Source organism: Lutra lutra, chromosome 5 (assembly GCF_902655055.1).
Source record: "Lutra lutra chromosome 5, mLutLut1.2, whole genome shotgun sequence".
Taxonomy (NCBI): Eukaryota; Metazoa; Chordata; class Mammalia; order Carnivora; family Mustelidae; genus Lutra; species Lutra lutra.
In genome coordinates this window covers 72370876-72388519 of record NC_062282.1, presented here as the reverse complement: position 1 = coordinate 72388519, position 17644 = coordinate 72370876, and the positions used below count along the sequence as shown (strand labels likewise).

The following is a 17644-nucleotide window of genomic DNA, read 5'->3' as shown; positions in this document are numbered from 1 at the left end:
AATTAATGGTTAAAACATGTCAATCATAGGGACGCCTGGGTGGCTCAGTTGGTTAAGCAGCTGCCTTCGACTCAGGTCATGATCCCAGCATCCTGGGATCGAGTCCCGCATCGGGCTCCTTGCTCGTCAGGGAGCCTGCTTCTCCCTCTGCCTCTGCCTGCCATTCTGTCTGCCTGTGCTCACTCTCTCTCCCTCTCTCTCTCTGACAAATAAATAAATAAAAAATCTTTAAAACAAAACAAAACATGTCAATCATAAAGGAATTTAGATATTTGTGAATATTCTATTTATAGCTACAGAAAACTCCACAGTGCTGGTGGATAATATTTTTAATTTGTTTATTTATTTGCTTTTATTTATTTATTTATTTTTTTAAAGATTTTATTTATTTATTTGACAGAGAGAGATCACAAGTAGACGGAGAGGCAGGCCGAGAGAGAGAGAGAGAGAGGGAAGCAGGCTCCCTGCTGAGCAGAGAGCCCGATGCGGGCCTCGATCCCAGGACCCTGAGATCATGACCTGAGCCGAAGGCAGCGGCTTAACCCACTGAGCCACCCAGGCGCCCAATTTATTTGCTTTTTAAATTTTAGGGTTTTTTATTTTAATTATTTATTTATCTTAAGTTGTAAGTTTCTTAATATTGGGTTGCCTGGGTGGCTCAGCCATTTGAGCCTCCAACTTTTGATTTCAGCTCAGGTCATGATTCATGGGGTTGTGGGATCAAGCCCCACGTTGGGCTCCACACAAGGTGGGGCACCCACTTAAAAGTTTCTCTCCTGGGGTGCCTGGGTGGCTCAGTGGGTTAAGCTGCTGCCTTTGGCTCAGGTCATGATCCCAGGTCCTGGGTTCGAGCCCTGCATCGGGCTTTCTGCTCAGCGGGGAGCCTGCTTCCTCCTCTCTCTCTGCCTGCCTCTCTGTCTGCTTGTGATTTCTCTCTGTCAAATAAATAAATAAAATCTTAAAAAAAAAAAAAAGTTTCTCTCCCTCTGCCCCTCACCCCCCAACTTGCTCTCATGCTCTCTCTCTCTCGTTTTTTAAAATAAATCTTTAAAAAAATAAAATCGAGGGGCACCTGGGTGGTTCCATGGCTTAAGGCCTCTGCCTTCAGCTCTGGTCATGGTCCCAGGGTCCTGGGATTGAGCCCTGCATCGGGCTCTCTGCTCAGCGGGGACACTGCTTCCTTATCTCTCTCTGCCTGCCTCTCTGCTTACTTGTGATCTCTCTGTCAAATAAATAAATAAAATCTTAAAAAAAATAAAATTAAATAAAATCGATTTAAAAAAATTAAGTTTCTTAATATTGGGGAAACAACCTATGAGTTGGAGAAGACTTTATTTCCTTGATTCTGAGAGGCTTCCCTCCATACCAATCATAGTTTCATTTTTAGGAAATATCGTGAAAGGCTTTGCAATGGATTTCAAAACAAAGATTGCTAGGTATCTTGTTTAATGACTCTTCCTGGCTATGTGACTCTATGAGAGCCTATGCATCATTGTCTCTGAGCTATTTTATAACTGTAAGGTATAGGATACTGGTAGAAAATATTCTTACCCATAAAAACACAGTACAGTTGATTCTTGCAATGTGGCTATTAACTAGTTTTTAGCTATCTGTAAATTCATTTTAGCATGATTACATATATATGTGTGTTCTTTGAATTTTCTTTTGAACCTATTATACCATCTTACTTGTTCCTTTAATTAATGATTAGATTGACCCATGTTCGTTTTATATATATTTGAATGAGAATCATGATTTTACACTTTTATAGGTGTAAAAAACATCTTTGATATTTCTGAATTTATTATTTCTGGGGTGCATTTTACAATTGTGTATAAGTTAAATATGTTAGTGGTTCTTTTTGCCTCAAAAGCTAATATTAAGGCCATAGAGTGTTTTATTATTGATGCCCTTAAAAGTTTTCTCTGACATTACATATTCAGATAAGGTCTGAAATTATAATCATGGCTCTGGGAGTTGCTTGCTGAAATTTAAGAACTATTACTGAACAAAAAGCTGAGTCTTCTTTATTATCTTTTAATACTGTATCTACTGACATAGCCTTAGTTCTTTACTTGTAACATTCTTTCAGATTAGGATTAGTTTAAATTTTGGACAGATACTAAAACTAAATTAATTGTCAGGATTACAGAACCTGTCCCACAATCCAAAATATGTTCTCTTAAACACTTGCGTTTTCCAGCATTCATTGTACAGACATTTACTGAACACCAATTATCTGTTCACTAACGATAAAAAAAGGTGACTGCTGTAGGTCAGCACTAAGAACCCAGCATCTCATTGTGCAACCATGTTATGCAAAAACTTAAAGTGCCATGTATCATTATTCCAGACAATTGATTAGCCTAATATGTAGAATGACAATAATATATACACATCCTCGTCTATAGAATGGGGATAGTGCTTTCAAACTCACTGGGTTGTTATGGAGATTGGATGTGATTATGCATAATTAATACTTAGCTAAATTCCTGGCGGAGTAAATATAAGCCATGGCTATGGTCTCAACTAATTCTCACAGTACCCTAGTAAAGTAGATATTTACTACATCTTTTTTTTTTTTTTTTTTTTTTTTTTTAATTTATTTGACAGAGAAAGAGATCACAAGTAGACGGAGAGGCAGGCAGAGAGAGAGAGAGAGGGAAGCAGGCTTCTGGCTGAGCAGAGAGCCCGATGCGGGACTCGATCCCAGGACCCTGAGATCATGACCTGAGCCGAAGGCAGCGGCTTAACCCACTGAGCCACCCAGGCGCCCCATATTTACTACATCTTTTAGAAGAGAAACTAAGGTTCCCAAATCAGTTTGCTGAAGAGCCTACAGCTATGTAGTGAAAGAGAAGATTTTTTAAAATCTTTATTGTGAAATATAATACATATACAAAAAAAGTTTAAACAACATAACTATGCCACTTAACAAATTATTATAAAGGGAACATTGCATGTGACTTCCCTCAGGTCAAGTAATAAAATGGCCTATATACCAGCAGCCCTTAAGGCCCTTCCCAATCATGACCTCCTCCCTCCTTCTCAAAGGTAACCAGTGACCCAACATTTATGGTAATTGTTCCCTTGCTTCTCTTTGTGCTTTTACCATCTTACTCTGCACTGGAGTTTAATTTTGCGTGTCTTTGAACTTATACAGAATCAGACTCTTTTGCATAATCTGACTTCTTAGATGTAAGATCCATGTAAGTTAAAACTGTAAAGTTTGTGGGGCACCTGGGTGGCTCAGTGGGTTAAGCCGCTGCCTTCGGCTCAGGTCATGGTCTCAGGGTCCTGGGATCGAGTCCCACATCGGGATCTCTGCTCAGCGGGGAGCCTGCTTCCCTCTCTCTCTGCCTGCCTCTCTGTCTACTTGTGATCTCTCTCTGTCAAATAAATAAATAAAATCTTTAAAAAAAAAAACTGTAAAGTTTGTTCATTTTCAGTACTATGAAGTATTTCACTATATTCTGTACCACAAATTATCCATTCTACCTCAGTGTTATTTCTGGTTTTGAGGATATTACAGGTTATGCTGTTACGAATATTCTTACAGTTCTTTCTCTTCCCTTCTTGCATAAGTCATGCCTAAAGCCATTAAGTAGTGTAGAGCAGGGTAGGCTTTCAAGCAAAAGGTTGACTTGGCATTGGAGTATTAGGGCCAAAGTGGCCTTAGAAGGGCATCCACGTAAGTGTGTGAAGTGATCCACAGTGGATGTGTATTCCTCTTGCTGTGTATTCTTGCTAAGGCTGTGGAGGGCATCCACTGCGGGGAAGGGTTAGTGTGGGATGTGAGATCCCAAGCCAGGTGAGAGGAACATGTCCACACAGGAGCAATTTAGTGTAAGTTGTCACCCTAGTGAAGAGAACATCTACGTAGGGGGAGCAACATGTAATTTAATAAGAAGTTTTAGAGCCTAAGTGGAAAGAGGACGTGACTCTAAATATCATCAGGGCTCCATCAGTCTGATTTCAGGCTGGGACAGGTAAAATAGAGAATCTGAAATTTTTTGATGTACCAGAAAGCAAGGAAGTGCCCCCACAATGGAGCCATGTCAGAAGAACACACAATCTAGCTTAAAAGGATTCCTTTCCACTGACCGTATCTAGGACAATTCAAAATAAATGGTAACGGGACTATAACTCATTGAATAAAATTCATGGAGTAAAATAGAAAAATTTGAGTTCATACTGATAGATGAATAAATGAACTAAAAATTTAATGGGCTGGGTATTTATATAATATCAAATACCGACCCACAAAGTAGTTATTGATTGTTATATTAATTTTCACTTAGAGTTGTTTGACAAATCACCCCAAAACTTAGTAGCTTCTAACAATCAACATTATCTCAGTTTCTGTGGGTCAGGCAGGAATCCAGGTGTGCCTTAGCTGAGGGTTCTAACTCATGTTCTCCCTTGTTGTCCTGGTCAGGATGTTGCCAGGGGCTGCAGTCATCTGAAGGCGTCACCAAGACTGGAACATCTTTCTCCAGGATGGCTCATTCACAGGACTGTTGGCAGGAGGCCTCAGTTGTTCACCTCCTGAGCCTCCCTATAGGCTGCTTAAGTGCCTAACATGGCAGCTCCATGACTTAATCTTTGAAGTCACACTCCATCACTCTGCTTTATTCTGTTAAACCAAGACACTAAGTCCAAGCCGCAATCAGGGTAAAGGGAATTAGGGCTCCACCTCTTGAAGTGAAGAGTATCAAAGAAATAATGTGAACGTTAATTTAAAACCACCACAATTACAAAAGACAAAAGTAACTTTACAATGCAAACTCTGGTAGACCTTCCTTAATCAAGGGATATCAAAGTGCATATCAACAGTATTAAGATGAATTACAGTCTTGTGTCACCTGGTAGCAATACAGTGAGAAGGACAGCACATTTCTATTACATTCCTGCCAAAGGTGCATAGCCTGAATCTAATCATGTAGAGATATCAAATGTAGTAGTTGACCTCGAGATGACCCCCAATTATCCTTGCCTCCTGGTATTCAGGCTCTTGTATAGTCTCCTCCCACATTATACTAAGGTTGGTCTGTGCAACCAATAGAATACAGCAAAAGTGATGGTATGTCATTTCCAAAATTTAGGTTATGAAAGACTGATTTCTTAAGTTGTCTTGGTCACTCCCTCTGGGGGAAGTCATGTTGTGAGCAGCCCTATGGAGAGGTCAAGAGGAAGGGAACCGCAGCTCCCTACTGAGAGCCCCCTAAGTGAGCTTGAAAGCAACTCACATTGAAGCACGTTCTACAAAATAACTGGCCTGTAACCTTCAAAATTGCCAAGGTCATAAAAACAAGACTCGACTAAGGAATTCATTAGACAGAAGGAAACTAAAGAAACATGACAAATGCAACAGAATGCTGAACTGGGTTTTGCTCTAAAGAACATTATTGGGACATTTGATGAAATAAATGGGATCTGGAGATTGAATAGTAGGAATATATCTATATTAATTTCTTGATTCTGATGGTTACATTGTTATGTAGGAAAATATCCTGGTTTATAGAAAATATACAATGAAATATTGTGAGTTGATGGGTCATCAGGTTGGCAACTTACAAATAGTTCAGGAAAAATGGTGCTTTGAACTGTACTTGCTCATTTTCTATAAGATTATTTCAGGGGCGCCTGGGTGGCTCAGTGGGTTAAGCCTCTGCCTTCGGCTCAGGTCATGATCCCAGGGTCCTGGAATTGAGCCCCGCATTGGGCTCTCTGTTCAGCAGGGAGCCTGCTTCCCTCCTCTCTCTCTGCCTGCCTCTCTGCCTGCTTGTGCTCTCTGTCAAATAAAATAAATAAAATCTTAAAAAAAAAAAAAGATTACAATTATTTCAGAAATTTTAAAAGCTACATAAGGAATAATATTTTTTTTTTGTCCATAACTCCACCCCCCCTCCTAACCCCCCTCCCTCCAAGAATAATATTCTTTAAAAGGGGGGGGGGCGCCTGGGTGGCTCAGTCGGTTAAGTGTCTGCCTTAGGCTCAGGTCAAGAATAATATTCTTACACATGTTATCTGGTATAGCTGTGCATTGATTCTGTTTTAAATTTTTTTTTTTTGTAATGCACACATGATGGGGGCGAGTGGTTTGGGAGGGGCAAAGGGAGGGGGAGAGAGGGAATCTTAAGCAGGCTTCACGCCCAGCTCAGAGCTCACTGGGAGGCTCCATCTCACACCCCTGAGATCATGACCTGAACTGAAATCAAGAGTCGTACACTCAACCAACTAACCCACCTAGGCGGCACTGCATTGATTTCTATTGTATAAATACCTACAAGTGGAATTGCTGAATCATAGAATGTACTTCTCTTCAACTATGGTAAATTTTTTTCAAAATGGTTGTACCAGTTTGTGTTCATCCCCACAGTGGACGTGTGTTCCTCTTGCTGTGTATTCTTGCTAACATTTGCTGTTGCCAGTTTTTAATTTCAGTCTTTCTGGTGTGTGATAGGTAGTATCTTCTGGGTTTTTTGTTTTATTTTGTTTTTTAAATAATGATTTGTTTAGAGAGAGAAAGAAGGAGCATGCATGTAGGAGTGGAAGGGACAGAGTGAGAGGGAGAGAAAGTCTTTTTTTTTTTTTTAAAGATTTTATTTATTTATTAGAGAGAGAGAGAGATCACAAGTAGGCAGAGAAGCAGGCAGAGAGAGAGGGGGAAGCAGGCTCACTGCTGAGCAGAGAGCCCGATGCGGGGCTCGATCCCAGGACCCTGAGATCATGACCTGAGCCGAAGGCAGAGGCTTAACCCACTGAGCCACCCAGGCGCCCCGAGAAAGTCTTAAGCAAACTCCACAGTGAGCTCAGGGATTGACTCCGGGGTTGATCTCATTACTCTGAGATCATGATCTGAGCCAAAATCAAGAGTTGGATGCTTGGTTGATTGAGCCACCCAGATGCCCCTTTCCGGGGGTTTTAATATGCTTTTCTTTGATTAGTAAAGTACAACTTTTTATATGTGTAGTGTTAACTTGTGTTTCCCAGGCCCATTTTTGTCCAGTCTTTCCATTTTCCATTTCATCTTATTTTTTATGATCCATCATGTTCTTACTGATTTGTAAAACCTTCTCCAACCTCTTGGCTTCCCTTCTTACTCTCTTCATAGTGTATTTTGATGAACATAAATTCTTTTTTGCTTTCTTTTTTAAGAGAAGGAGGAAGAGAGAGAGAATCCTAAACAGGCTCCATGCCAAGTGCAGAGCCTGACACAGGGCTTGATCTCAAAACCCTGAGATCATGACCTGAGCTGAAATCAAGAGTCAGATACTTAACCAACCAAACTACCCAGGTGCCTCAATGAAAAGAAATTCCTAATTTTAGCATAGTCTAACTTAACCATCTTTTTTTTAAAGATTTTCTTTTTTTAATTTATTTGACAGACAGATCACAAGTAGGCAGAGAGGCAGGCAGAGAGAGACAGGAGGAGGAGGCAGGCTCCCTGCTGAGCAGAGAGCCCGATGCGGGACCCCATCCCAGGACCCTGAGATCATGACCTGAGCCGAAGGCAGAGGCTTTAACCACTGAGCCACCCAGGCGCCCCCCAACCGTCTTTTTTTTACATGATTATTAGTATTTTGGTTTTGTTTTTTAAGAATTCTTAAGTCAAATATGTCTTTTTTTTTTTTTTAAGATTTTATTTTTAAGCAATCTGTACACTGAGTGTCAGGCTCAAACCCACAGCCCTGAGAACAAGAGTCATATGTCCTACCACCTGAACCAGCCAGGGGCCCCGTCACTGTTTATTTGTAAGTTTATTTATTTATTTATTTATTTATTTATTTATTTTATGGTTTGTTTTGTTTTGTTTTTAGTTTATTTATTTTTAAGTGATGTCTGTACCCAACATGGGGCTGAAACTCACGACTTCAAGATGATGCTCTTCCAGCTGAGTCAGCCAGATACCCCCATGTCACTTGTTTTTAATACCACCATCTAAGACATTTATTACTTGAGCAGTCTGTAATCAGTGTTTGCATATGGTAGAGAGTAGAGGTTTTCTTTTTTTATTTTTTTTAAAAATATTTTATTTATTTATTTGACAGAGAGAGAGATCAGAAGCAGGCAGAGAGGCAGGCAGAGAGAGAGAGGGAAGCAGCCTCCCTGCTGAGCAGAGAGCCCAATGTGGGGCTTGATCCCAGGACCCTGAGATCAGGACCTGAGCCGAAGGCAGGGCTTAACCCACTGAGCCACCCAGGCGCCCCTAGTTTCTTTTTTTAATAAAGAATTTTTTACTTAGTTGAGAGAGACAATACGAGCAGGTGGAGGGACAAAGGGAGATAAAGAATCCTTTTTTTTTTTTTTAAGATTTTTTTATTTATTTATTTGACAGAGAGAGATCACAAGTAGATGGAGAGGCAGGCAGAGAGAGAGAGAGGGAAGCAGGATCTCCGCCGAGCAGAGAACCCGATGCGGGACTCGATCCCAGGACCCTGAGATCATGACCTGAGCCGAAGGCAGTGGCTCAACCCACTGAGCCACCCAGGCGCCCGAGATAAAGAATCCTTAAGCCAACTCTCCACTGAGTATGTAGGCCAATGCAGGATTTGATCACAGGACCCTGAGTTCATGACCTGAGCAGAAATCAAGAACTGGACACTCAACCGGGCCACCCAGGTGCCCCAAGAGTAGAGTTTAGTTGTAATTTTTTCCATATGCAAATCAGTTGTCCCTGCACCATTAATATGTCCTTTCCCCCACTGCTCTCCAGTGCCATAGTGGTCATAAATCATGTGTTCATATATACATTAGTCCATTTCTGGACATTATGTTCTGTTCATTGGTTTGGACACTCAACCGGGCCACCCAGGTGCCCCAAGAGTAGAGTTTAGTTGTAATTTTTTCCATATGCAAATCAGTTGTCCCTGCACCATTAATATGTCCTTTCCCCCACTGCTCTCCAGTGCCATAGTGGTCATAAATCATGTGTTCATATGTACATTAGTCCATTTCTGGACATTATGTTCTGTTCATTGGTTTATGTATCTTTGCTCAAATTTCACATTCTTAGTTGTTACAGCTTTACCATAAGTCATTCAGTGTCTTTTAACCCAACGCTTCCCCACTTGTTCCTTTACTTGGGTATTTTGGCTGTTTGCCTTTTGAATTTCCATATGCATTTTATTTTATTTTATTTTATTTTATTTTTTTTTTTTTTTTAAGATTTTATTTATTTATTTGACAGAGAGATCACAAGCAGGCAGAGAGAGGAGGAAGCAAGCTCCCTGCTGAGCAGAGAGCCCGATGCGGGGCTCGATCTCAGGACTCTGAGATCATGACCTGAGCCGAAGGCAGCGGCTTAACCCACTGAGCCACCCAGGTGCCCCCCATATGCATTTTAGAATAAGTTTTTTTTTTTTTTTTAAAGATTTTATTTATTTATTTGACAGAGAGATCACAAGCAGGCAGAGAGGCAGGCAGAGAGAGAGGAGGAAGCAGGCTCCCCGCCGAGCAGAGAGCCCGATGCAGGGCTTGATCCCAGGACTCCGAGATCATGACCTGAGCCGAAGGCAGCGGCTTAACCCACTGAGCCACCCAGGCACCCCAAGAATAAGTTTGTTAACAGAACAAACAAATAAACAAAAACTTGTTTGGATTTTGATTGGCATTGTGTTGAATCTGTAGATCATAGATGTGTAGATCAGTTTGTGGAGAATGGACATTTTTACAATTATTGTGTTTTCCAGTCTATGAACATGGTATATTTTTCTATGTGGCTACATTCTTAGATGTTTAATTTCTCTTAGTAATTTTATATTGTGCATAGAAGTCTTGTACATATTTTCTTTGATGTGTTTCTAGGTATTTGATATTTTTTTAGGAAATTATAAATATCACTTTTTAAAATTTCATTTTAGATGTTTTCATTATATAGAAATTCTATTGATTTTTATGTGTTTACCTTATATCTAATATAGAGCTCAGCAAACAGTTGTCTACTGAATCCTACTTGATGCTTGTTCTTGTGGGCTTGTGGGTTAAGGATGTTAATTACATGTGTACGTATATGATTAATTTGATAGGAAACATGAACTTTCAACCTCAAATGAGTGGAATATTCTACAAATGAATTGCATCCTTTAAATCTCTTTTCTGTGAGATATTTTTATTAATAAAATATCTGTGGAATTGTGTTTTCTCTCTTGTCATGGAAGTACCTACATAATATCCTCAATTTTGCCTCCTGATCAGCAAAGCCTGAAACTTTTACTATCTGACTCTTTACAGTTTGCCCACCCCAATCTAAAATCTTGCTGAACTTATGAATTCTAATTATTTCAAAATATTTTTGCCTGTAGATTATTTTGGATTTGCATGTACATAATAAGTCATAAGTGAGGAATGACCATTTTGTTTTTTCCTTTCCAATTCTTTCATGTTTGTTTTTACTCATTGCATCTGAGTCCAGTATCAGGGTTGAGGGATTAAGATTTTTTTCTTAGTCTCCTAGATGACTAAAAGCTGGGCTGTATTCTCTATAATTTGATTTGTTCTTAGGGTATGACTCTTCAGAGACCTAATGCTGGATACATAGTTTGTCTCCCTAACTTGTAAGTGAGGTTTACCCTGTTGAGTTGGGCAAACACTCCCAGTGCAAGAATTTACTTTAATACAGAGCTGACTACTCTGGATTTCCATTTTCTTCCATATCTTGGCTTGGTTGTTCTTCACCCCATTGTTAGTTCTTTGATACCTCAAGCAGATTGTTAAAAATGTTTTGACTGTTTTTTTTCTATTTCCAAGCTGAGGAGTTGGTCTTAGTTACCTAGTCTGCCGTTACTGGAATGGAATTAGGAAATAAAGATTTGAACTTAGTTTGGTCTAACTCTCAAGGTCCAAGCTCTTGACTACTATATTACCTTGTGACTAAATCTAACACAGTAAACAATTTAAAGTGTAAAATTATGTTTTTTTTTTTGACCTAAAAATGTTCATATTATTTATGCTTTTCAGGGTAGAAAATGTCAAGTCAAAATTTTAAGGCCTGTATTCTTTTTTTTTCTTTTTGCTCCACAGTGAGGCAAATAAACAACATGTAAGATGTCAGAAATGCTTGGAATTTGGACATTGGACTTATGAATGTACAGGAAAAAGAAAATACCTACATAGGCCATCAAGAACAGCAGAACTAAAGAAAGCTTTAAAAGAAAAAGAAAACAGATTATTATTATTACAACAAAGGTATGTTGACCTGTGATATCCAAAGGAATATTTTTAATGGACAGAATTTATTTTTTTTTAAAGATTTTATTTATTTATTTGACAGACACATATCACAGGTAGGCAGAGAGAGAGGGAGAAGCAGGCTCCCTGCTAAGCAAAGAGCCCGATGCAGGGCTCGATCCCAGGACCCTGAGATCATGACCTGAGCCAAAGGCAGAGGCTTTAACCCACTGAGCCACCCAGGTGCCCCAATTGATAGAATTTATGAAGTGACTAAAGGTATCTTGGTGGTTATCCAGATTTCAGTTATAATATTAGCTAATGTTTAATGAATCCTTCCCATGTGCCAGACACTGTATTAAGCTTTTCACAAGTATTAGCTTAGTTAAGCTTCACCTCTATACCATTAAGGTAGGTACTATTCTCCCCATATTACATGTGAAGAAACTAGGGCCTAGAGAAGTTGAGTTACTCATCAGTGTCACACAGCCAGTAAATGGAGAGATTAAACTGTTGAACCAGCCAATCCATGCTCTTAATCACTTTGCTTTGTTGATTCAGCTACTGGTGAAGTGGCAGCAGAATACCAGGAGGTAGATGATATGAGCTGTCAACCATAAAGATAAAGTGGCCAGTTATTCTACCAGCAAAATGAGTTTATTGGGGAATACCAAGGGAATTGCAATCCTGGACAAGAAAACTGGCAAACTATGGGCAAGTCCAAAGAACAAAGGACAGGGACTTGTTTTTATCGAGGAAAAGAGGAAATTGGGAAGGGCTGTTTGAAACAAAAGTCAGCTGGGGGAGAGTGAGAGTTTAAGCTTCTCATTGGACAACTGGGGCAATTTCTCATGGGCTGTTGTATTGCAAGGCAAGAAGAAAATTTTCCTTCCTCCTGCTGAGATAGTAAAGTAAGCTTCTTCCTGTTGAGAACAAAGTGCTGCTCTCTGTGTGGGGGTCAGCTGCTGATGAGGAGGGGTAGTGTGTGCCAGCTCCCCATTCAGGGTTGCCCAAGTCCATTTTAGATGCTGTTCCCTTTATTTTCTCAGAGCTGATGTGGAAAGATATCCAAGACAAGTGTCCAAGATACTTAAACTAAGGCTATAAACTACATGGAGAACAGTATATATAATATACAATCGTTTATGTTAAAAAAGAAGAAAAGGAATAATGGAATTTTTTTGGAAATAGAAATGATCCGTAACAGTGGCTCCTTTCTAGGAGAACTGGATAGGAGAGTAACTGGAAATTTGTTACATACTCTTTTGTGTCCTTTGAATAAAGCGCCCCCCCCCCGCTTTTTTTAAGATTTTATTTATTTGAGAGAGAGAGTGCACAAGCAGCGGGAGGGAGAAGCAGGCTTCCCACTGAGCAGGGACCCTGATGCGGGACTGGATCCCAGGACCCTGGGATTATGACCTGAGCTGAAGGCAGACGTTTAACTGACTGAGCCACTTAGTTGCCCCATAAATAAAGCTTTTTTTTTTTTTTTTTAAGATTTTATTTATTTATGTGAGAGAGAAAGAGATAGGGAGAGGGAGCAGGAGCTGGGAGGAGAGGGTACAGAAGCAGGCACCCCACTGAAGAGGGATCCCGTTGCAGGGCTTGATCCCAGGATCTCAGGATCATGACCTGAGCTGAAAGCAGATGCCTAACTGACTGAACCACCCAGGTGCCCCTTAAATAAAGCTTTTAAAATTGCTATGAATTAAGTAAGTAAGCATGTTTGAGAAAGTGAAAGAGGAAGATGCCAGTTGTACTCAGTGCTACAGATCAGAAGCAGCATCTTCATAAGGACATTAGCTGTATAATAGTGTCTGAAACAAGGGAACTTGCAAGGCAGTGGTCTCACAATTAGTGGACATGATGGCTCTTCAAAGGTTATTCAGGAATAGATAGGTTATCAATTTCTTTTTTTTTTTTTTTTTAAAGATTTTATTTATTTATTTGACAGAGAGATCACAAGCAGGCAGAGAGGCAGGCAGAGAGAGAGGAGGAAGCAGGCTCCCTGCCGAGCAGAGAGCCCGATGCGGGGCTCGATCCCAGGACTCTGAGATCATGACCTGAGCCGAAGGCAGCGGCTTAACCCACTGAGCCACCCAGGCGCCCCAGGTTATCAATTTCTAAGTCATCAACTTTCATATATAATTTTTCCAAAAATAAATTTGTATAAGAACTTGCCTGCTCATTCTCCTTTTCTACTTCCCCTTTTCTCCTGTGTAGAAACCTAGATGTTCTTCAAAATACTGGTGTTTGTACTAAGAAAGTGGATAGCTCTAATTATTGGGAGCAATTTTTTGTAAGATTTTATTTATTTATTTGTCAGAGAGAGAGAGAGAGAGAACACACAAGTAGGGGAAGTGCAGACAGTGGGAGAAGTAGGCTCCCTGCTGACCAAGAAGTGTGACTCAGGACTCGATCGCAGAACCCTGAGATTATGACCTGAGCTGAAGGCAGACACTTAACTGACTGGGCCACCCAGGTGTTCCAGGAGCAAATTCTTCTTTTTTTTTTTTTCCTAAATATATTTTTTAGAGTTTATTTATTTGACAGATAGGGATCACAAGTAAGCAGAGAGGCAGGCAGAGAGTGAGAGGGAAGCAGGCTCCTTGCTGAGCAGAGAGCAAGATGCAGGGCTCGATCTCAGGACCCCGAGATCCTGACCGGAGCCAAAGGCAGAGGCTTTAACCCACTGAGCCACCTAGGCACCCCAGGAGCAAATTCTTTTGTAATTTTTTTTCCCCAGCAAAATTGAAAAAGGATCTAATTGGGCTACCAATTTAAAAGTATTTTTTAGGGACGACTGGGTGGCTCAGTCAGCCAAGTATCTGGCTCTTGATTTCAGCTAAAGTCATGATCTGAGGGTCATGAGACCGAAACCTGCATTGGGCTCCATACTGGGTATAAAGCCTGCTTAAGATTCTTTCTCTCTGGGGGGCCTGGGTGGCTCAGTGGGTTAAAGCCTCTGCCTTTGACTTGGGTCATGATCCCAGGGTCCTGGGATTAAGCCCTGCATAGGGCTTTCTGCTCCGCAGGGAGCCTGCTTCCTCCTCTCTCTCTGCCTGCTTGTGATCTCTGTCTGTCAAATAAATAAATAAATAAATAAATAATCTTTTAAAAAAAAAAAAAAAAAGATTCTTTCTCTCCCTCCCCCTCCCCCCAAAATAATAATAATAATTAAAAATAAAAATAAATAAAAGTGTTTTTTAATCATATATCTTTGTGACTAGTGGACCCTGTCACTGAAGGTATTCAAACAATGACACTCCTACAACAAAACTCTATTTCAATCTACCTGTTTAGATTAAGAAAGTTTCTTAGGTTAAATCTATAAAAATTAAGTACAGGAATTGAGTTAATACTGAACCTTGTCACAACCTAGCAGTAAGATCCAGGGATACATAAACTAGAAAAACAATATCATTAAGAGATGTGTTACCAGTAAATTTACTTTGATGTGTAGTAATTATTAAAATTTGTACTGTATTTCTATACTGTTTTATTTTATTTTAAAGATTTTATTTATTTGTCAGAAAGGGTTGGGGGAGGGTGCGCACACACAAGCAGGGAGAATGGCAGGCAGAGGGAGTAGCAGGCTCCTTGCTGAGCAGGGAGCCTAATGCGGGACTTGATCCCAGGTCCCTGGAATTTTGACCTGAGCCAAAGGCAGATGCTTAACTAAGCCATCTAAGTGTCCGTCTGTATTGTTTTAATCAATTGTATATTAATACTGGTAATGGTAACTCAGAAGGTTTTTTTAGAGACAGAGTTGGGGGTGCAGGTTATAACAAGAAATGGTGGGCTCTGTACATGTCATGAAAGACAAAGTGTTTCTCCAGTGTAAGACACTTTGGAGGCTCCTGAAGGGTTTGTCTGAGCTGTGTATAATCACTCTATTAACAGGAGTTTTTTCCCCCCTCATATTTATCAGCATTGGAGAAACTAATGTAGAAAGGAAGACTAAGAAAAAAAGGTATGTGTGGCTTTAGGAGTTTTTTATGTATAATAAATAATACTAGTGGGAGGGATGGGAAGAAAAATTTAAAAATAAAAGTGATAGTAATAATAATAATGATAATAATAAAGTAGACCTAAAGTCTCTTGTTTGTAATTCATGATTATTTATCATCCTTATTTCCTGATATGTTCTTCTCTTTACCTAACTGGAACATGCTACCTTCATTTCTCCTTTTTCTCCAACTTCTCAGAGGCTTTATACCTGGAAATAGTAACTAATTTCACTTAAAAATCTCTCTTATTACATTAGAATAAGAAATATTCTTAGACTGGTAAAAAAAAAAAATGTTGACTAGGTCTGTCTGGTTTAGAGTAAAGATTATGAAACATTTACCATGCTGCCTGAGGTTTCAGTAAACCCAGGTGTTACACTGCAACTTTATTCTAACATTATTCGTTCTGGAGCATAATAGAGTAGGAACACTGATCTTGAACTCTGTCCAGGAGAGTTTAATTGCTTAAGTAAAAGACGTTGTGTTTGCCGCGGGACTTCTCCAGTTATGCAGTCCCCAGCACAGCAGATCCAGCGGTCCCACACAACAGAGCTGCAGTGTGTGCATGGAGTTTCCCTGTGCACTTGCTTTTAACTATTCTGTTAAACGTCAGCTTCCTGTGCATCTAACTACTCATTGTCTACTAGGTCTAAGAGTGTAACCAGTTCCAGTAGCAACAGCAGTGACAGTTCAGCCAGTGATTCTTCATCGGAGAGTGAAGAAACGTCTACCTCATCCTCCTCGGAGGACAGTGACACAGATGACAGCTCCTCCAGTTCATCATCTTCATCCTCCTCCACAAGCTCTTCCTCGTCCTCCGATTCAGACTCAGATTCCAGCTCTTCCAGTAGCAGCAGCACCAACACAGAGAGCAGCTCTGAGGATGAGCCACCAAAGAAGAAGAAAAAGAAATAGAATTGCTCCATCCCTATTGGACTGCTGGTCTGCAAACATTAATGTGATTCTCAAAAGGGAATTTAGAATATGTTAAGGCCAAATAGATTAACCGGTCAACATTTCTGGAGTTTAAAAGTTTCTAAGTGTTTTACATCATAAGAGCATAAAGAGTATTAATAATGGATTATACATATATATATAAGACTTTTTTATTTTCAGGGTAAATCTTGTTTTTCTTTTTTATCTTTAATATGTATCTGTAAAACTTAATCAAAGCTGAATCCAGTACATCTTGTTTTGGGGATGAAACTTATCTTTTCTCCCTGTGAAATAAATGCCATATTTTGTTATATGTCAGTGCTATGTATCAGATGTGTTTTCAGGATAATGCATCAGAATATCTGGCAGTGAATTTCTAACGCTTTTGGCTGTGTGTTATATAAGATTTAATACATTGTTACTATAAAATTAGGAGTGTTCCTTTTAATAACTGTGCCCTCTTTCTATGTTTATGTTCGGAAACTTATTCTGAGTTCTTGTCCTAAATGAAAAGCTCAAGGAAACTATTAATATATTTATACCTTTTGGATGGTACAAATGTCAAGTTATTGTGTTATATTATTCATTTTCTTCTGGTTCTTAGAGTTACTCTTTTTTTTTTGTTTGTTTCCAAGTAGGCTCCACACCCAGCGTGGAGCCCAGTGCAGGGCTTGAACTCACAGCCCTGAGTCAAGATCTGTGCTGAGATCAAGAGTCGGAGGAATAAGGCACCAAGGTGTCCTGTAAAGTTACTCTTTTCTGAGAAAATCAATCTGGAGGAACCTAAAAAGGAACCAAAATTCTGAAACTACTTGGAGTCTAATCTTGGTGCCTTTTGATAAATGCTGTGTATCAGAAAAGAGTCATTTGAAAGCCTAAGTTAAGGTAAAAGTGATATAAATATCATTGTGTATTATTATGCTATAAAAGATAGGAGAGGAAAAGAAAGTTAGGAAGAGAGGTAATTTTAACAGAAAATTAGGGTGATGTTGGTTGCCTTTTATTAAGCTTTTCTAAGCTTTCATAAGGATTGCCTTTTATCATTTTTGCAGTCGTGGTATTGATGGTTTACATGGCAACTGGTCATATCTGACACTCTACTACATAAATATGAATGACTTGGATTAATCTGGTGTGTTTACATACCATATACAAAGTTGAAATGTAGCATGTAAGATTAAAGAGAAATACTGCACAATGTTTCTTAAAAGTAAAATACTCTGCTGTGGTGAAATTACTTAGTTTCGCATGACATCATTCTGTGATGTCTTTTAAGCTTTTTGGAAAGAGGTATCATTTGTAGAAAAATCCTGATTTGGGCTAAATATGGGTTTTTAAAAATATGAATGTTGTCCTTTTTTATATTTTTATGAGAAAGTAGTAGAAAATTGCTTTTGAAGATGGGCTTCTATTTAAATGTTGAAATATATGTAATAAATATTCCAAGTTTAAGGAGACTGTAATTCCTTGTATGTTTTTTAGAACCATTTCCTTTCAATGATTGTAAATAAATTCTCAAAACATCA

At 39.4% G+C, this 17644-nt stretch overlaps 1 protein-coding gene across 2 annotated transcripts in view; it reads left to right on the top strand.

The window, feature by feature from the left end:
• ZCCHC10 (zinc finger CCHC-type containing 10) overlaps nucleotides 1–17644 on the top strand; it is a 25832-nt gene extending 8188 nt beyond the window's left edge. For both annotated transcript variants that reach the window (XM_047729178.1, XM_047729179.1), the window contains 3 exons: nucleotides 11026–11190; nucleotides 15104–15145; nucleotides 15830–17644. In XM_047729178.1, coding sequence (XP_047585134.1) covers nucleotides 11026–11190; nucleotides 15104–15145; nucleotides 15830–16097 — 475 coding nt within the window. In that variant the 3' untranslated portion in view covers nucleotides 16098–17644. The remainder of the gene's footprint in view (nucleotides 1–11025; nucleotides 11191–15103; nucleotides 15146–15829) is intronic.